Source organism: Solanum stenotomum, chromosome 12, assembly GCF_019186545.1.
Source record: "Solanum stenotomum isolate F172 chromosome 12, ASM1918654v1, whole genome shotgun sequence".
Classification (NCBI taxonomy): domain Eukaryota; kingdom Viridiplantae; phylum Streptophyta; class Magnoliopsida; order Solanales; family Solanaceae; genus Solanum; species Solanum stenotomum.
The window spans coordinates 45,666,068-45,687,506 of NC_064293.1; the positions used below are offsets into that span (position 1 = coordinate 45,666,068).

At 34.7% G+C, this 21,439-nt stretch overlaps 2 protein-coding genes, 1 long non-coding RNA gene and 1 pseudogene across 3 annotated transcripts; 2 read left to right on the top strand and 2 right to left on the bottom strand.

Annotated features, from left to right (window-relative positions):
• The first annotated feature begins 2,398 nt into the window (after positions 1-2,398).
• Positions 2,399-12,595, top strand: LOC125848751 (phenylalanine--tRNA ligase alpha subunit, cytoplasmic-like). Its single transcript, XM_049528676.1, has 18 exons — positions 2,399-2,634; positions 4,999-5,121; positions 5,258-5,350; positions 6,262-6,318; positions 6,486-6,541; positions 6,668-6,760; positions 7,513-7,603; positions 7,730-7,767; positions 7,916-7,954; positions 8,588-8,664; positions 8,735-8,819; positions 8,899-8,995; positions 9,084-9,180; positions 10,059-10,130; positions 10,312-10,378; positions 10,455-10,580; positions 11,993-12,047; positions 12,132-12,595. Exons 1-18 carry the CDS (start codon positions 2,479-2,481, stop codon positions 12,180-12,182), a joined length of 1,473 nt encoding a protein of 490 aa, XP_049384633.1. The 5' UTR covers positions 2,399-2,478; the 3' UTR covers positions 12,183-12,595.
• LOC125849419 (sialyltransferase-like protein 1) lies at positions 3,597-4,657 on the bottom strand (annotated as a pseudogene).
• Positions 12,596-13,419: 824 nt separating the features above from the next.
• On the bottom strand, positions 13,420-20,628 carry LOC125846748 (uncharacterized). The gene is made up of 13 exons (XM_049526333.1): positions 20,308-20,628; positions 19,511-19,549; positions 19,271-19,419; positions 19,051-19,126; positions 17,448-17,742; positions 17,265-17,374; positions 17,110-17,157; positions 16,814-17,023; positions 16,449-16,550; positions 16,172-16,302; positions 15,861-15,999; positions 13,728-13,895; positions 13,420-13,651 (listed from the first exon to the last, which is right to left on the bottom strand). The coding sequence occupies exons 1-13, from the start codon at positions 20,502-20,504 to the stop codon at positions 13,630-13,632; spliced, it is 1,686 nt and encodes a 561-aa protein (XP_049382290.1). The 5' UTR covers positions 20,505-20,628; the 3' UTR covers positions 13,420-13,629.
• Positions 16,449-16,728, top strand: LOC125846749 (uncharacterized). The gene is made up of 2 exons (XR_007444393.1): positions 16,449-16,620; positions 16,654-16,728. It is a non-coding gene; the product is annotated as an uncharacterized LOC125846749 (long non-coding RNA).
• Positions 20,629-21,439: the final 811 nt, after the last annotated feature.

Here is a 21,439-nt window from a genome sequence, read left to right on the forward strand (position 1 = left end):
ACTTGATTCATAACTTAGATTATACTGATAATAATATCGATAATGTATGCTATAAATCTTCATAACAAAACAAATAATTCAAATAATCCGTAGCTTAAAATGCATAGTAAAATAATTGTCAAAATTAAAATATTCATATGTTTATAAAATAAAAAATACTTGAAATTTAATAAATTCATCTAAATAATCACGTGCTATAAATAAACATGAGATTTAATATAATAAAATATCTTTTACTTTAATTAATAAACTTAAAATGAAAACTTTATTTTTAAGCTAAATAAGATGGATTTTTTTAAAGCTAAATAAGATGGAAATTTTATTTTTAAGTTAAAAAAAGATGAAAGTTTAATTTAAGAAATGCATGAAGCAATCATGAAACTACACACACAAAAATATTTAAGTTAAATAAGATGAAAGTTTAATTTTAAGTAAAAAAAATATATAAAATAAACTAAATAAGGTGAAATATTTTTGTAAGAAAAGAATTTTTTCTTAAAAATTATGTAATGAATATAAGTTTAAATATGACAAACTAAACGAGTAACAAAAACTAATCTTAACCTATCTAATCTCAGCCTAACTATTCTGGTACGTATAATTTAGCCATCATAACTGAGGGGTCGTTTGGTTTGAATACAAGTTATGATGAGATTAGTTATGCTGGGATTAGTTATGCTGGGATAAGTTATGCTGAGATTGTTTTTATTGATTGCTTGGTTTGTTGTATTAAAACTAATATGCATGACATACTTTTTAAGAATAAGTTATTTGTTTTCAAAAATACCCTTCATCTTATTTAGGCTTTTTATATGTATTTTTTATGGAGCTTTATTTATTCACTTTTAAAATAAATTACGTGAATATGTTTAAATTTGTATTTCATATGAATTGAAATAGGCCCGTGGGAAGCCTCTCCTCTTCACTATCATAAGTAAAATATTAATTAAAAACAAATCAATCATAATTTGAAGTAAAAACTGTATCAAAATAACCAAAAATATTGGATCAAAACTCCAAAAATGCTAAAAAAAAAAAGCAATAAAAAGTGACCAAAATACATCAAACCAGCTGCAAAAACTGCACTAAAACAGCTAAAACTGGACAAAATTTGCATAAAAATAACCACAAAAATTGAACCAAATCTGAATTCAGATAGCAGCAAAAAATCCACCAAATCAGTAACAAAAACAGCATTAAAACGTCTATTAAGACTTGAAAAAAAAAAATAACAGCAAAAACTCCAAAAAATTGACCAAAATTGCACTAAAACACCTGCCAAAACTAGAGCAAGCAGCTATAAATTTGTGTTAAGATTATTTCTTATTGAGTGTTTGGTTTGTTGTATTAAAATAATATATATTGCATAAATTTTAAGAACAAGTTGTTTATTTACAAAATTTAGTTAATATTTTCTTTTCAAACTTTAATTATTTATTTTTAAAAGTAAAACATTTATTTTATTTAGCTTAAATATTTTTGTTTATGCATTCTCATGGTAAGTATCATATGTATTTAAAAACATAACAAATAGAATTTCCCTTTTAGGTTTTATTAAAGTGAAAGAAGATTTATGGGAAATCAAAATATAAATAAACATAAGAATTAGTCAAATAAATTCATAAATAAAAATTATATTTATATAGTGTAATTTTTTAATAGAAAAATATAAATAATTATCCTAAAAATAAGAAGTAATGAATATTAGTATACATGATATAAAAATAATGTAAATATACATAAATGTGAAAAATATGTATACAAAGGATTTAAAGGGATATAGTTGTCATTTTCCTGTTCTATCCCGAGATAAATTATCCCGGAATTACTATACAATCAAATGGAAGGGATAACTTATCACGGTACTAATTTCTAATCCTAGGATAAGTTATCCCAAGCTTTCCAACCAAACAAGAAAATAAAGGATACTTAAAAATATCCCGAAATTAACTCTCCACCAAATGACCCCTTAGGGGTCGTTTGGTTTGAAAATGAGTTATGATGAGATAAGTTATGTTGGGATAAGTTATGTTGGGATTAGTTATGATGGGATAAGTTGTGTTGGGATTATTTTTTATTGAGTGTTTGGTTTGTTGTATTCAAAATAATAAATTTTAAGAACAATTTATTTGTTTACAAAAATGCCCTTCATTAATGTAAAAAGTGATATAACAAAAGGGTTGAAAGAGACATTTTTGTCATTTACCTATTTTATCCCGGGATAAGTTATCCCGGGATTACTATACCACCCAAGGAGAGGGATAACTTATCCCGATACTAATTATTAATCACGGGATAAGTTATCCCGAACTTGCCAACCAAACAACAAAATAAGCAATACTATAATTTAATCCCGGGACTATTTGGTATTGTCCCTCACACCAAACGACCCCTTAGACTATAACATAACCCATCCCTCAAAAGTTTTCAAAGCAAAATCGCCGTTCAGTTGTTTCTCCCCAACAGAAGAGTGAGAGTATGGCGGACGAAGCGGAAGACGCTATATTGGCATATCTCAAAGACAACGATGAGATTTCAAATTCTGCGAAATTTGCTCAAGATTTTGGTTTTGGCCATGACGAGATCGTCAATGTCATACGCAGACTCCATGGATTTCGATTTGTGGATGCTCAGGTACTTTGTTCGTCTTTCTACTAGTTGAACTTTCATTTCTATTCCGTCCGATTTGCCTCTTTTGGTTAGGTGCAGCTAGGGATGCTTGTTTGACTCATAATAAATTTCAAATTTGAGGTTTTTCTCTATGCCGTAGATGTGTTATCTTGAGAAGTGAGTTTTAGGCTAAAATCATCCCTCAAGTATAGCCTAAACTTAGAGTACATCCTCTTATAGTATAATTGTGAACAAAAAAACATCCTTTCAACTATTCCAAAACTTTCATAAACATACTGTTAAAAAACAAACAGAAATAAATGACTTCCCCCAAATCCCTATATATTGTACGATATTTTTATTGATATTTCTATTGTTGTTTTTCTTATGTTTTGCCAAAAGTTTGTTGTTTACTAGCGGTTTACCAATTTTTCTATTGTACTGCTGTTTGTTTTTGCTGTTTCATTCTAGTTTGGTGCTGTTTTGCTGATTTTCTCCTGGTTTATCAATTTTTTTGTTGTTTTTTCTATTGTGTTGTTGGTTTTTGCTAGTTTGGTACTATTTTGCTGATTTTTTTTTTTCTGTTTTTGTACTGATTTACCAGTTTTAAATCGTTTTATCAGTTTTTTTCCATTTTTTTAGCTGCCTTGATGTTTTCTTGTGTGTGTGCTTTTTGTGCAAGTTTTGGTCCTATTTTTCAGATGAAATATTAGTTTTTTTGCTGGTTTTAAGTGTTAAAATGCTTATGGTGGAAAAAAGAAGAAAAAATAAATGTTTTTAGGCAACTCAGAGTACTTTCATTGCGCTTGCTAACGTACAAGATACATTTAATACGAAAAATTCATAGCAAGACTAATACAACATAAAACAACTACTTTTCTACAATTTCAAATTTTCATCTTCTCTCTTTTCAAAGTGAGACCAATCCTCCCTCTTGTAGGCTTACTTCTTTTTCAGACGCAATGTAGTTCTATGGGCGTTGTTTATCATTTCTCAACTAGGCACATTAGGCTAGTCTCGCTTCCTCTTTGCTCGCATAAGAGAATGAATTTGTATGACAGGCATTCTAAGAGTTGGTAATATGCCCTCCCTGGAAGTGGGTTGTGCCATTTTCTTGGTGTAGAAAAGTATGGAGTCATTTCTGTGTACCTAGGATTAATAGTGAAATTGTAAATGTCAACAATGTTGCACATGAGAAGTGTTAATTCTATTGATTTCATCCCGTTCCTTTGGTACCTCTGCATAATACGATACCTAGAAACAGAAATTTTGAATTTTCTTTATCATTGCATTGAAGTCTCTATGAATGACACTTTTAATTATAAGCACCTTATTGACTGTTGAGAAATCATGTTTCTAGCGGCACCTCGCACAACTAAGCAAAAATCTCTCTTTAGGCCAACATGCTTGGTGTATTTCTTATTAACATGAGCCTTATTGTCTCATATAAATGCATCTTCATTGCTAATTTCTTCTCCAAATTGCGTCTCAAGAGGTCTCAAGAATTTCCAACCACTGCGCATCTTTTTAAATTATCGAGTGCTATTAGCTTCTTCCGAAAACATGAGTGTAATGATCAGTTATATGAGCAGCTAATTCCAACCCTCGGTTAGGGACACATTGCTAAAGGATAGACTGAAAGTGGGACAATTGGAGAAGATTATTTTTCTGCACAAAAGCATGAAAGAAAGTCCGAACTATGATGTGTGCTATTGTTTGTGAAGATGAAGAAATCAATCTATAGCATATGGAGATTTGGGGGGAGTCATGTGCTTAGCACATGTATTTATTTTTGTAAGTTGTTAAACAGTAGTTATCAGAAAGGATGTTTAGGCATGTTTTGGGATAGTTGAAGGATGTTTTTTGTTCACAATTATACTATAAGGATGTACTCTAAGATTGGGTTATACTTAAGGGATGATTTTAGCCTAAAACTCTTGCAACACTTGATTGCAATGGGGGAATGAATGAATAGATAAGACGCTTGCGGATTTTCCCGCAGAGTCAGAGAACTTGATTGATGATGTTTTGGTAGATCTCACCCCATTACGTATTATGTGGACTGCATGGCTGGAGAGAAACAAAATATGTTCTCTGAGGGAAAGATAGATCATATTTCTTTTGTAAAGCATAGGCTTTACATAATTTATTCTTTTAGGACAGGTTTTATAAGGTAGAAATATGATGTGTTCAAGGTTTTATGGAAGACATGAGGATGTAGTGGAGAAACTGTAATTTTCAGCTAGTTTTTACTCTACGCAGTACCAAACAGGTACTGATTTTGATAAAAAATTCTTTCTGTCTTTTTATATAAAAACATCTGTACAAATTATTGGGAACTAGCTTGAATGAATGTGAAACAATATTTGAATTTGTTGAATTGTGCAGGACATTAGGAGAGAGAGATGGGTGCTTACTGAAGAGGGGAAAACTTATGCTGCTGTAGGTTCTCCTGAATTTCAGCTTTTCTCAACAGTACCTCCGGAGGGAATTGCGCGGGAAGAGTTGCAGGTAGCAGCGTATTTGGATTTTAGTGTTTTTACTAAGTTTTTTTTTCATGCGCTATTTCAGATTGCTTTTACATCAAACATTACAAAATTCTTTAATTTGTGAGCTCTCTTTTGACTAATCGCCTATCTGGATGCAGAAAAAATTGGATCCTGCAGTTTATAAAATTGGTTGCCAGCAAGCTATAAAGAACAAGTGGGTGGAGATGGCAAAGACACATGTCTCAAGGAAGGTACAGTAGGCAGTTGCCTAGGAGTATAATTTTGTTCCTTTTATTTTATTTTATTTTATTGGCAGTGTACTTCTGCTCATTCTCCTCTGTATGTCTAATATATCATTCTTTGTTATGACCACAGTTTTTTAATTGATGAAAAACTGCACCTTCTCCCAATCCTTGCCTAAAACAAAATTTTATAACCTTTGGTACCAAAAGATTATTCCCTTGTTAAGCTTGCTTCTTTGTTGCTTGATCGTCTCTCATTTGGAGTTGCTTATCTCTGCCTCTCAATCACCAAACTCGTCCCGCGTAATTCATTTTGATAGCTAGTAGTAGTATTCCTGTCTTTGCAACTTTAATTTTGTTTCCAACCTCACTCTACTTAAGTTTTTAACACTATCACAATCGACTTTCTTCTCCTATCCCTTCTACTTGAGCTTGTAAGTGCAAAAATATATCTATACAACCATCATGAAGATTAGGACCCAAGTGTCTCCAATACTTTTGAGAGCAAAAGATGTGGAAATCTATGAGTAGCGACCCTTTCGCTGAAAGGTCTTTTTCGTGACCCTCATGCCTCACAAATCACAATGACTATGAAGGTCTGAAAAAGCCTTTATTACTTGCTTAGTACCAGTTCTTTAGCTATAATAACGTGTCATTTCTAGCCTATATTCAACATTATTAAACAGTAATTGTCCCTCAACTTCCCTTGTGGTGTTTCTTTGTTGTTGCTTATTGTTTGCCATCTACTTCAGTTTATAGCACGGGGCCTTCTTTTGTTTTGCTGTTTCCTTTCCTTATCCATATATGTTGAATGAGGTTTTTGAGAACTATAATGTAGAGGCAGCAAGGGACATCAACATGTGTTTATTGTAATACTTCTTACAGGGCTATCTTTTAGTCTATTTGTTGACTTCATGTAGGTCCAACATGCTGATGACATAGTTAAAAATTTGCTGTTGCGGATACAAAATGATGAGGTATATAGTTTGTAGCCAGTGGTTATCTTATTCCCCAACCCTTCACTCTTTGCTCACCTTTCATCTTTACTAATAGCTCTCCTCCCACACAGGAAATTAGTTATGGTTTTGTAGCTAGTTGACTATTATATTAATCAATTTGACTGTAACAAAGAATTGCTTTGCAGGCTGTCAATCAGGAGGATATTGATGCTCTAAAGCGAAGAAAATTAATAATTCAGCAGTAATTATCTATCCTTTCATATCCTTTCTCCAGCACTTGACATTTACAAGATGTAATCTTACAATTATCCTAATACGTGTTCAAATGCTGGTTCTTAAATATGTTTCTCACTGCTTCTCTTTCTAGGGTTTGGAAAGGAAATTCCGTAAGAAAAGGTCCCGAATATGCCCCAAAAAGGAAAAGAGCAGCGACTGATCTCACTCGGGAAAATTTACAGAGGTAACTTTCTGACTCATTTGGAAAGAAAAAACTGTTAGTTCCTCATAAAAGATAGCTAGGTCATTCAGTTATGCGCACAGCTCGGGTTAAATTATTGGAAAAACTAGTATTTTGGAATGTGACAGTAGCTTTATGATAATGCCTGAATAGGGAATTTGTATCAATTGCCAAGGCAGTTTGAGCATATTTTTCAGTCCTCGGTTTTGAACTATAAATTGAAGAGTTGGTAAATGCTCTATAATTTAATCAAACGCCAAAAATTGATGGAGTTTGACATTGTTTTTGAGAAGTCCCTACGTGTGGATCTCCAGGAAAGTGTACTTTTTTAGCTTTTTCTTCAGATTTGAACTCTAGCACTTATGCTTCAGAGTTTTGACTGTCCCGGAGTTTCACATGTAGGATTTTCAAACTCCAAGAGAATGTGCTTGAGCTTTTTTGTGTTTTAGCTTTTGGAGTATTTTACTTCCACATTTCTACCAGTTTTCAGATGTGGTCTATTTTTCAATTACTAGTCAAAAAAGTGGTCAGCACTTGCTATTTTTATGTTAAAAAAAAAAAAAACAAATTCATGGGCCGGGTAAATGGGAGAAGTTGCAATATGCAGTTTTCACCGATGGTTTCGGAGTACTCAATATTTATTTCATACAAATTCACGTGTTTGAATAATTAATCTGTAGGGATCCACTAATTCCATGATGGACGAAGCATTTAGTTTATTTTCTAATCAACATATGTTGCTTGTTCTTTTGAAGGGGTGACTGGAAGGAATTGGAATTTAAAGAGTACAACTTCAGTGCTAAAGGTCTGCCAGTTGAAGGCGGCCATCTTCATCCATTGCTCAAGGCATGTTTTGGTTCCCTTTTTCATTATTGATTGTTGTTGTGGCCTTAAATTGATATTTTTTTCTGTTAGCTAACTGAGGCCAAATTGCCTTCCCTCAGTTGATTAAATCTTACCATCTTGTTGCAGGTTAGGCGGCAGGTACAAACGATTTTTCTTAATATGGGGTATGACTAAATGACCTTTTCTCATGTCTATATATGGAGGCTGTATAGATGCACGTGTGTAGATGAATGCGTCTATATATAGTTAGTTATTTATTTGGAAATTCTCTGTAGTGGACTGTAAGTGCAAAATTTCATTTGAATTGTGCAGGTTTGAGGAGATGCCAACAAATAATTATGTCGAAAGCAGGTAAGCTATTATTTATTTTGTTAGTCTTTTCCCCAGTCATAAGTACAAGTGAGCCCTTCATAACTGATGGAACATCTTCCCAAAGTAAAAAGTTGTTAGGCTATATGAAATAACTGAACTAGGAAAATGGTGCATCTCCTTGTCTTTTTACTTTTATCTGAATAATTGGAGGGGACATTTTCTTTGCATGGCTTTCAGTTAAGAGGTTGATAAGTAAATATCTTGAATCAAATCCTACTTTATCCTCCATTGAAGATACATGTTTTGGCTGTTGTCATTTTACTTGCTAAGGTTCCTACTTCCTAGTAACAGTTTCAAAGTACCTCTTCTGTAAACCAATTTACTAAATACTATTTTTTCATGTTGAACATTCATGAGCTTCTGATGGTAAACAATCAAATTTATTGAAGATGGATGGTAAAATATAACTATTCAATATTCATGAGCTTTCAAGCCCAAACTGATGGCAAATCATACATTTCACGATGTAATCCATTTAGAAGTCCTCTCTGGTGTATAGCTAATGGTGATTTGTGCACTGTCATGTTCTCTTAGTAACACTTGTTAGGATTAGTATTTGTTTTAATTCTTGTCAAAGAAGTATATTTCAATGTGGCTGGTTATAATTTGCAGTTTTTGGAACTTCGATGCACTTTTCCAGCCCCAACAGCACCCTGCCCGTGATTCACATGATACTTTCTTTTTGAAAGGTTAGTTTGACTTTATATTTTATCTGCCTTATCTGAGTTTCTTCTAATGAATTGTTTGTTTGAATTATAGTGCCTTCCTCTACAAAGATGCTGCCAGAAGATTATGTTGAGCGGGTAAAAGAAATTCATGAATCTGGTGGTTACCAATCTAGGGGGTATGGTATTCAATGTCACTCACACCTGTCAAAGTTTTGACATTTCTATACTCAGTATTTAACAGTTCTTCTTGCTTAGATATGGGTATGATTGGAAAAGAGAGGAAGCGAACAAGAATCTTTTGCGGACACACACTACTGCTGTTTCGTCAAGAATGTTGTATGCATTAGCTCAGGTCTAAATGGTTCACCATATCCAGAATCATAGTTTCATATATTGATTTTACTTCATGCATTTTAAATCTGTGCTATACATTATTGCAGAAGCCATTCGCCCCCAAGAAATACTATTCTATTGATCGTGTTTTCAGAAATGAAGCAGTTGATCGGACACATCTTGCTGAATTTCATCAGATAGAAGGTTGCTATATAGTTATACAAATTTCGTGTCATTCATGTTTTCCTGTTCCTTGATATATATTTTTCTTCTGTTGTTCTTCTATTTTACCAAACCTTTAGCTCAGAGAGACACTGGTCCTTGAAGTGCCAGAAAAACTGATTTATCATCCCAAGTCCCAACTACTGGTTGAATTCCTCATAGTAGAATTATAATGAGCTGTGCTTTAGATACTTTATGAATATTGGCTTGGTTTCTGTTTTAGGTTGGAAAAGTAGGGAACACTGAGAGTATTTCTGTTGCTTACTATGACAGCACATTATCAAAGTGCCAATACCCCTCTTGACATATGACAATTAGGGTGCAGTTTGGTTCACATACTAATTATACAAGGATCGATACATGAATAATAATGCAAAAATTGTTATATGGTGAATAATAATTACGTGGATTGTTTTGTAGAGATTGTCTACTTTAAGGGGTCTTTAGATATGCTTATTCCATTTTTTCATGCATAAATTTTCGCATGAGTGGTGTTAGCAAAGTATAGTTCGATACAGACTAAACACTGTATTAGTTATCCACTAGTTCTATACTGAAAACCAAATGTTGTGTTTGTTATACAAAGCTTTAATTAGCAATTCAGAGTTTTATGCCGTAAACCAAATGTTACACACTTTCCTTTAACTCAAAAGACTTCTCTATACTATTTATTCTGTACTGTAGGTGATTACAACGCCAATATGTGGCTTTAGATTCTATTCGTTTCATAGCTCTTAGGTGATAGGTACTACTTGTGTTAAACTCTGTGTTAGGTAGTAGTGTAGGTAAATCTTATTCTTTCTTTGCATTTTAATCTGTTAACAGTTTCATGAACATATTGTCATGGTTTCTTATTCCAGGTTTAATATGTGATCGTGGACTTACTCTTGGTGACCTAATTGGTGTTCTTCATGACTTCTTTTCTCGTCTAGGTGACCAACTAACACTGCTTGTATTCTTGCTTATGTTCTATTTTTAGTACATCAATGTCTGCTCAAGTCTTGGTCTCATAGAAAAGATAAAGCTTGCATTGATATCACATCCAACTCATTTACACGAGCTCTTAATTTTGAGAGGGCTAATTAGTGGTTTACTTTTCTTTTCTAATTACAGGAATGTCCAAGCTTCGGTTCAAACCTGCTTATAATCCTTATACTGAGCCCAGCATGGAAATTTTCAGGTTGTAGTAGTATCTTTGACGTGAATGCACAATTGTTCAACTCGGCATTAATTTCATAACCTTTTCGTTTTGTCAGCTACCATGAAGGCTTTAAGAAATGGGTGGAAGTTGGAAATTCTGGTATGTTTAGGCCTGAAATGCTTCTTCCTATGGGTCTGCCAGAAGATGTTCGGGTTATTGCCTGGGGCCTTTCCCTTGAGAGGTATTCGATCTGTTAGCAGCAAGATGTTCTTATTTATAAATCAAAATTAATTTCCTGTACCTATGTTGCTGGGCGGTATTGATATAACTGGGAGTTGTTCGCATGTTTGACCTTATTCGTTAATAAACCTGTAAGGAGAACTGATAACCATAGTAAAGCCACACTAGTGTGCATTATTTTCTTCTCTCAAAGTTTAATGTGTACCTGTGAAGCATCTATCTTGTGCAAACATGGGATAATTAAACGCTCAAGGTTTGAACCCTGGATCATTTGCATGCTTTTTTAGTAGCAAGTTGGAGAGATTTGTGGGCATAACAGAAGTGGGTCCCAAGAGTAGTAAAAGGTATCAGTTTGTTTTTGGTGTCACTCAAAATTGTTAACTGCTGAAAAGTTGAAATCCTCAATGACTTGGGTTCGCTCTCATGCAATGCTTGCAATAGTTGCTGAACTGATTATTGCAATTCTTGCTAGTTGACAGAAATTGTAAGTCTTCTGGCTTAGTGTAGCTGTAGTTATTTGCAGGACTTTGAAATGTGACCAAGATAGAAAAGAGGATTAGGGTGCCCGACACATGATAAACTTCAAAAGAGGTGAAGAATTATTGCCTCAAGATGTTATCTTTGTAAAGAGGCTATAGAAACCAACAATCACCTGTTCCTCCACTGCAAAGTAACAACACAAGTATGGGCTCTATTCACCAATTTAGCTACCCTAAATGGGATTATGCCAGAACATACAGCAGACCTACTAAGTTGTTGGGTCAGAAGGGGAGGTAGTAAGAGCCAGAGAAGGTGGTGGAGAACAGTACCTGCTTGTATCTGGTGGATCATTTGGAAGGAGAGAAATCAGAGAATTTTTGTAGGGAAAGAATGCATTATAGAGAAGATTAAGTGGAAAGTAATTACCACTTTAGGTTTTGGTGTAAAGAAATGAACATAGAAGAAGAAATTCAACTAGTGTATTTCATAGGAGCTTTGTAAGTAGTCCTGTTTTCTTTTTTTGTTGTTGTTTTATGTAACTAACACTTTTGGAGGTGGCCAACATAGCCCTTAATGCCGAGGAATACAAAGTTACCAGTTTCTAAAAAAAAGAAAAGAGGATTAAGGGGGTGGGGAGGGAGAGAGAGAAGGGACTATGGGTTGGTAGTTAATGTGACCTGAGTAGCTGGTTGTGGTTGAATTATCACAAGGGAGGGGAGCAGAGGGTAGATATTGTCTCTTTATTGGTTTAGATTGCACTGTAGGTTAATCTGTTGACAAGAATGTATCATGAATCTGTAATTCGAAATACCTGGGGGGTGGTGTAAAATCTATATTGGGCATTTCATGTAATGAAATTATGTTCACATGTTTCGTTGAAGCTTCATGTAATGAGTTTCGTTGAAGCTTATTTTGCTTGTCTTCGTGCACCAGGCCCACCATGATTCTCTACGGAATTGACAACATCAGAGATCTTTTTGGTCCCAAGGTATAATTGGCACTTCAATAATTAACTGTGGTACAGTTTCTCAGCGATGTCGATGTTTGACCTTGTTCTTTTTTCTTTTTGCAGGTGGATCTAGGTCTCATCAAAAGAAATCCAATATGCCGGCTTGGACTTTAGTAATACAGCATTCTTGACTTGTGGTTCCATTCCATCACATGTGTTGGACACTCTTTATGGTTGAGATAAGATTTTTCAGCTGGGCAATGACGTTGAGATCATTTCTTTACAATGGGAGGATTCTTGCTGGTATTGATCGTAGATGTTTTTTGTTGATACAAATGTGAGGATTAATATCAGATGGGTGGGCGCTGTATTCAAGTTTTTTTATGTTATAACTAGATTTGTGCTCATAGTCCCTTCAATACTTGTTTTGGGTATCTAAGGACAGGTTGATAGGAGGAGTTGCTCCCTTCTTGAATCAATGACTATACTCTAGTCTCTAATGAGTCAAATATATATTTCCCAAAGACTTCTATTTTAAATGCATTCAAGTTCTCTTAGAATTCTCTGCATCATAATGAATTGGGATAATAAACCCATTTGTTCCTGTCTAGACAATGTCGACTTCTTGAAATTTATAATATGAAGATATAATTTGCAACTATAACTTTTCATATATTTTTTATTAAGAGACATTGGAATCTTCATTATTGTCTCATTACTTCTAAGTTAGTTTCCTTATAATATATGCAGTTAACCGAGTTGTTTTGTTTTTGGTACTTGAGATTTGAATTTTATTCTACTATATATATATATATATTATTAAGTGGAAAGCATCAATAAAATTGTCAAAATGGAGACCTCCACGTTTCTTAAAAGTTCAGAATAAAAAATTAACCAAAAATTTATTTTAAATTAATTTGATTACTTTCAAGGTAAAACACTAATTGTTAAATAACCTTCGAAAAATAAAACAAAGTTTGGTAACTTTCTAAGACTTGCTTATATCTGAGTGACGTTCGTTCATGTCTAGAGAACTTGTTACTAGGAGGAAATGGATTTAAACCATTCACTCACAGAATAGAAGAAAATAAACTAGTAAAGATCTCATACGTAATTTTTTAATCCACTTATGTTTTAAATAAAGATCTCTTACAACACAAATTAATTCAGACTTGTAACGCTTATGAAAGAGGAAAAGTTTGCTTGCTTTGACGCAATAATTTAAGTTAATGGCTCACTTGTATCACCTGCTACCAGCTTAGGATATATTTAAGATACTTGAGTATGTACACACTCGCCCAAACTGGTTTGCTTCCAAGTGAACACGAACGGATGGAGTATTCATGGGTTATGGACATTGGGCACAAGTTCTGGAGTGATACCTCATCCTACTAAAAGGAGCTGAAATAATATATAATTGTCACGCTAAATACTCTTCAGGAAGTTCAAAAAGCAACCAAAAACAATAAACACAACACAGGAATAAAAGTTCACACCATCAACCCAAATTCAGCTTCAGCTGTAAGTTTACCAGTACAACAATACATCAGTAATATATACCGCCCACAGCTAACACTCGTTCACCTTGAGTGGGTTTACGCATCCAGTCATGCCTGAAGTATCAGTATCTTGATCGTCTCCTACTGCAATATCAGTCAGCTCATGTTAGTCAATCTAGCACATCAAAACCAAAAGGCAAAACACACGATCGGAACTCACCAAGGTGAACGAGACCGGGAAATGGAACGAGAAAGAGAGCGTGAACTAGAGTGAGAATGCGAAGGCGAATGTGAGCAAGAGCGAGTGCGCGACCGTGAGCCAGACCTTGAACGTGAGCGATATCTACGAGAACTCCTTTCTCTGCTGGGACTCCGGCTACGTCGATGCCTTCATCCATTTTACAGAAAAGAAATATGATTAGAAAGTCAACCAACTTTTTCTTTACAAAAACCGAAGAGAAGAATATACACTGCTAAATATTGTTCAATTTGAGTGCAGAACTATTCACGATATAACCTGAGAAAGAAAAAGATTAGTACATAACAGATAATTGGTTAGTAGGGGAGCATAAGATGAACTCTTGCCTAACAGATGTAAAGTGACAGCGGAGCTTCAATTTTTTCTTCTAAAGACATTTTCTGTTAGTTGGCAATGTTAGAAGCTTCTTTGGTGCCAGAAACTGAGTTATAGGAGACTAGCAAATATCCGCAAGTGTTAATATGGCTGCTTCAGAAGAGGAACCAAACGCTGCTGAAGGATTCAAGAAGTCTTCTGACTAGGGTGCCAAATGGGAAGGTTAAACGGATTGAGTAATTGAACTATCTACCTGAAACATCCATATTTTTGCTTGGGCCAAAGTGGGCTACTTCAGTATAGAGCAGCAACGGGTCATAACTCAACTCGTCCAACTCGAATCATAAACAGAAAACTACATCCATGCCCATGTATCGACAGAAACCGCAGAACAATGCAGCAAACACTCTACAACTATCTAACCACATACTTTGATCTGCATTCCCCCAAGAATGCAAGCATAAGCAATAATGTTGTCTCGCACTTCCTTGACATTTCCTCTATCCCACTATACATAACATTTAAGTTATTAGGATCGATAAATTTTTTCTTGATTAGAAAAGAATCTCAACTGATACACCCAACTGCACCGGTACAAGTTTTTCAAACATTTGTAGTACTAGTACTAATTATAGAATGTCATTTTCCAGCACATTAATGTAATTTTTAAAACCATTAATTTTGTTCTAAAAGAATATGGAAATTAGTGGCCTATTCACACTACATCTAGGAGTCCACCAACAAATGAAACAAGGGAGTTATTTTCTCCGTCTGAACTAAAGGAATTCCGTAACTTAAGCAGTATTTTTCTCCGTCTGCACTATAGGAATTCCTCAATTTAAGCAGTCTCAAATAAAATCAACTCTCTACTTGTCATTTTTTTCGAGTTTGTTATGAGCTCAAATGTGACTTCTCCATCAGACAACAACAAATGCATTTTAAAAGAAAAACAAACAAATGCCAACTCCCTTTTCAGTCCATTACTTCGACTGCAACCCCACCACCCAAAAGAAAAGGAAAAAAGAAAAAAAAATACTCACATAACTGGACCAATTTTTAAATGGCATCACTCCTCGTCCAATTCTAAGCCAGCTCTATTAAAGGTTACATGTTCCCAACAGACGGAAAACACATCCTCAATATCACAAAATCCATGATTGGTCTTCTGCTAACTAGGTTAGGGCTCTCAAATCTCTGATATTGAGGGATCAAGAGCAGCTTTGATTTCAGAACTCTTTGAAAAAAGTTTCACCAAAAGCAAAACTGATGAGAGATGGAGATGCAGATGAAGACTAAAGGCTGAAAGGAGCTGTGCATGCATGCTTGCTGCAAGGAACAGAAGTGAACCAACAACTGAAGATAGCTTTGATTTGATGGTAGTTTAATCTTGTTTTAAGTTAACCCTTAGTACCGAATTATTTGAAAAGTCAATATGAGATCAACCCATTTTATTTCATCTACTCTTTATTAATCCCACACCAAACCACCGAAACTACAATAGGTTAGCGGGAAAGAAAATTACAAAAGTTCCCTACGTGAATAGGCGAACAAACTTTCTAGACAGGAACGACGGCCTCTAGTTCACTAGCATGCATCTTGTAGACAGGCATCAGTCAATTTCTAATCAAGAAATTCAGAAATCCTTTACATTAAGGAAGAAACAAGGAGAAAAGGTAAGGAACATTAGATCATCAACTCCGGCGGACAATGTTTACTTCTGACAAATTCAACTCTCCTACACATCAAAAACAGTATAACAAAAAGGCTGAGTATTAGTACCTTCGAGGGGAACGGCTGTAACTTCTACTACGGCTTCGGCGACGATACCGGCTTACTCGGCTTGTCTCTGCCAGCTTTTCAAGCCTCTGTTTCTCTTGTTCTCTTTTCTTGGCAGTTTCAATAGCTGTATCTTTCTTGACTGCAAAAGACATCAGTTAGGTAAAATGAACAAACATGCATGCAACAATATGACCCACATAATCATACAAAAAGAAGAGACGTGAAGTCCTCATTCTTGTTATATTGCTGCATGCAGCACATTATAGAAGACAAACAGTTCACTCCTGAGATGCACATGAAGTAATTTTTACTTTGTTTGTTCAATTGTTTGCTCATAATCCGCTTAAGTCTCTCCTGAGGTGTTTCCTTCTTTTCACCCTGCTGTTTAGAGAGGCTTGAACTACTAGTTGTCTTGTTTAACTTTGATAGTGCTGAGGACGCACTGCCAAGACCAAAAAAAAAGGAGGACAAATTAGTAACCGGCTTGTTTTTTAAGGAGACTCATACACAAGCACAAACAAATATGTGGGGGAGGGAAAGAACAAACAGTCAAATAAACAGAAAGTGGAAGGGTGTTAGAAGATGCACCTTAATGGGGTTTTCAACATTTGGCCACTCTTATCCTTATCAATAGATACCCCAGATGCAGGATCTACATGGAGGGCCTCAAGAATACGACCAGTTGATGGCCTGCAGAAAAGTGAGATTTTAAACAAGAAATGTTTCATGTTATCATGCAAACTGAACAGCATCAAGTAAGGTCAATTCAGTGAAAATGAGCTTCGGAATGGAGACTTGCTCCCTCTTCCCCTTGACAGTTATTCGAACAGGTGTAAATGGTGATATATTCTAAACCACATTAAGTTCCTCAGCTAACAAATGGATGAAAAGCTGCAGCAGAGAAAAGACTGTCCAATCTAGCTTTGCAAGAATTAAAGGTCAAGTGCTCCGACCGGCTTAATGGATCAGTTCGAGGTGGAGGAGATGGTGGTGGAGAATATCCTTCAACTTTAGGCTTGTTCTCATCATCTGCGCCACCAAATTCAGTAATATACTCTATCTTCGGCGTTCTCTCTTTTCCTTGGTAAATATCATCAGATTTTCCTCCACGTTCGTAGCGCCTTGATTGGGGAGGGGAGTATGAGAGAGACCTTGACCTGGATCTGCAGATGGAAAAATGATTAAACTAACATTGGGCAGATCACTGGCCATTTAAAAGTGCATAAATAAAATACAAAAGATAAGAAACCTTCTGGAACGTGAATAAGCTTCATATGTCGGACTTCGTCGAGATTCACTGCATAAGAGATAGAGAAAACAGAGTGAACGAACAAGTCAAACAACTGGGATTTTAACCTGACTTTAAGTATACTAAGTGTGATAGATGCAAAAGAACTAGAGTACCGATAGGGATCATGATGGAGAACTCTACTCCCGGTAATACGGGCAGCTTCTCTTTCCCTCTCCCTTTCTAGTTGAGAAGCCTTTCTTCTCTCTTTGCGACTCAGCTTCCTCTGCAAAGGCATGATTAGTCTGATAGCATACCTAAAATTTAGCAACAATTAAGTCTGCATTTACCCAACTTACTATTGCAGGATCTCCCTTGATAACTTCTCTTTGCCTCCTTTCTTCCTCCTTGGCCTTTTTGTCCATGTAGACAAGCCATCCATACCTTTTCACACCATAATCTTTGGCAATTGACTCCATCACTTCATCATTGCTATCATCACTGTTAAAATCTTCTTCTTCCTCATCATCATCGTCATCTTCATCTTCTTCTTCACCATCTGAAAAGTGAGCTTCATCTTTCCCCTCTCCATCATATGAGAAACCCACTTGTGAATACGACCCCTTGCTCACTGGAGGCTGAGAAAGCTGAGGTCTGCAATACCGAGAATTTTAGAAAGCAACAACTGCCTAGCAAACTAGACTATATAATGTAAAAACCCGGTTGAGAAATGTTATATCATAGACCACCAAGAAAACCCACAAACAAATAACAAGTTTTAATTAATTGCAACACACTCGGAGCTGAAGCCATTCAAGACACTAAATATTACCAGTACAACTCTGTACTATCTAATCATCTCTATAGTGAACATTTAATTAAGTATCAAAAATGAAAATACCCATCCAGAGAAGTATATTTTTGCCTTCACATTACAAAAGCTGATAGAAAGTGAAAAAAATAAAATAATAATAGTTGTGAAAGATAGTAAAAACCATACATTATAATAAAGGAAATGTTACACATGAAAATGATGAATATTAGACATCTAGGCTGTAGAATACAAGAATGTTCTATTTACTTTTTATATAGAGTGATTTTCTTTACTAGGAATATTAATAACAAACAAAGCAGAAGTCAGTTCTTCAATTTTTTAATAAGCTCAATAATTTTATTAAAGATGGGGAAACCCCATATCCTACAAAAAAGTAGAGAACCTACATCAAGATATAGTTCTCTAGAAAAGAAACTCAAACTTCTATACAAATAGGAATAATAAGCTAAATAATTTTATTAAAGATGCGGAAACCCCATATACTACAAAAAAGTAGAGAACCTACATCAAGATATAGTTCTCTACAAAAGAAACTCAAACTTCTATACAAGTAGGAATCTCATAGGTGCACCAAAAGTCCAAAACAAGACACAAGAGGCTAATCTTCAATGGTTCAAAATCATTGTCAACCCCTTCAAACACTCTGCTATTTCTCTCTTTCCATGTTACCACAGGGGGGCCCTAATGGAGCAACACCCCATCGACCCACCCCCTCAAGTATTCTTTTCCTCTTTCTAAAGGCCAAACTGTGCAGCTCTTCCTTCAAAGAGTTCTTTAATACCTTTGAGTTATGAGTGATTATCAACTCGAACAAAAAAAGGAGTGATTATGAACTAATTAAATATTAAGCACTAGTTGCTACATTGTAGACACAACTTAAAAGCAAACAATATTCACAGAGCTACAAAAAATCAGTAATGCAATGATCAACAAGTTTGAATCAAATAATTGGACCTAAATAGACTTCACTTTGGGCCAAGGCAATGAAGAATATTTTACACTTAAGAAAACTCTCAAATTTTCTTCTTCCTTCTTTTATTTTATTGATCTTCGGCTCTTTGCAGAGTAGGGAGAGTGAACAAATGGCAAAAGACCTAAAGTGGAAAATAAGGACAGAAAATAGAAACCTGTCAGAGCCAAGAAGTGCAGTGGTCTTTGCCTCCATCTCCTGATTAACATGTTGCATACCCTCTTCATCTTTAACTGTCAATACATAGTGTTAACTTGGCAGAGAACGGTGTCCCCAAAAAATACACAGAATTATTTTGTAAAAGCCTAATAAGAAAGAAATATCCTATAATGAATAGCAAAATGTAAGGATAGTCAAAAAAACAAAAAAGTACCGACATCCTCTACGCCGATGCTTAATTAAATCCCGATAACGCTGAAAATTAACAAACTCTTCTAGTTCTTCCTCTTCCTCTGTTCTTTCTGGGGCCCGACGATGTCGGGAACTAGCATCACGAATAAAATCAAGAAGAGCACGACCATCAAATCTGTAGGATAATAGTCAAAACGTCAATTATATGAAAAGCAAAATCTCCTATGACAATCAGTGTTCTATCATTGTAAGAGTTGTGAAGTGACCTGTCGATCAAAATGTCTTGTTTCCCATTCCAAGGTATCCTGATACATATATAAAGAAATAAGCACTTAAAAAAATATGAAACCATTGTCAGCATGTAAATTTTATCCAAGTCAGAAAGAGAATGATAAGCATCACCACATAAACCTTAACTAGTTTCAAATGTTCTGATGACTTTGGATCAGTAAACACCGAACCTTAGGAAATCATGATACTAAAATTCATCAGCACAATAACAATACTTTTAGGATGATTGATTTCATCAGGGAGAAAGGGGAGACATATAGAAGTATAATATCAAACAATGTGAGCTTGAAAACAAGATGGTGGTATTATGACTTGCCTACTAATATCCTTATTTATTAGATTACTGCTTTTACCGTAGGCCTGGACATTTCAACTCTTGAAAGCAATGAAACTGAGATGGTGATTCCAACAAAATTATTACATGAGCCAGTGAAATGCGGGAAAAAATGTATTCAGAAATTTACCAAACAAATTCTTTAAAAAAACATGAAGTTAAGAGCCTAAATTGTAAACAACAAACAAGTATAAAGAAGTAAAACTGTCAGTTCACTGCAAGCATGCATCCTTGTGTAGTTAATGTCGTCTGTTTTCTATACAATAATTGAATAATCAATATCTACCATGTTTCATTGTATTGTACTTGTTGGTTCTTGCATTCCAATTGTATGAAACTTTCCATATTGAAGCATCTCAAAAAAATCCACTAATAATAAAATTCAGTGTCAACAGAGTGAAGCCCTAGAATTACAAAAACATGAAAAGAAGATCATACATGCCCTGCTGATCCTCGGTGGCTTGATAAAGAGCGTCGTCGCGGTAGATTCGACAGCGAGAGCCGATGGCTTGAATGGATTGCTGAGGATCGCCACGGCGTTTAGCGAGATAGATGGCCCGTCTTTGAGCTCTCTTACGAGCAGCGTCCATCATATCGTGGACTTTCTTCTCCGACCTCCGAGCTTCGTGCCACATCTTTCTCTTTCTTCTTCGGTCCCAATTTGCAGGTGAAGAATCGCAATTCGAAACCCTAACACCCTCCCTCACTTTCTTGCCTTGCGATTAATAACGCTCTCAATTTTAGGAAACTTATAATATGTGTGGGTGATTATCGCCTGCTCCTTTCCGTTTTTATTTTGTTTGTCGCGGTGAAATTACGCAAAAGACCACCCAAAAGTTAACTGCGAGAGAATAGCTTATTTGCCCTTCTATTAATTTTGATTTTTTATAATATATGACTCAAAATGCATCTAATGTTTTGATTAATTAAAATATATTTTTAATTGAATTATTTTTTTTAAAATGTATAACTCTTAAATATAGGATGGATTAATAAAAATTATTTTGTGAAAAATTGAATTAGAAAAGGAAATGTGACGGTTCTTCGTGATTTGTTGGTTTAAGATTGAGATTTGTTCTTGAATTCTTGCCAAATTGGTGGCTTTTTATAGGATGTAGGAACAAACATTCTAGCAGAAAGTCAAATTTTGATTTCAAACCTCTAATAAAAAAAACTCTTTATTTTATATATATATAGTGATTCATCAAATGTTTCATCAGTCCAACAATAATTGTCCACTATTAATTTAACACACATTTTAAAAAACAATAAAAAAAATAGAAGTATTATTACTACATTACCCTTTGAATATATTAAAAATGGGAAGTGCTAAATAGCCAGAATTTGGCCAGAAAATTTAAAAACCTATAATATTTTTTTATTTTAAAATAAACTGATCTTTTTTCCATTTTTTAGTTAAAATGTATTAAAGTTAAAAGGATAAAAATATTTTAAAAGGCAAACTAACATAGATAAAATATTATTCCAGCCAAATTTTCTGGCCAAAAGGATTTTTCCATTAAAATTTAATGCTTTAAAAAATGTATTAGATGTTGAATCTATATATATA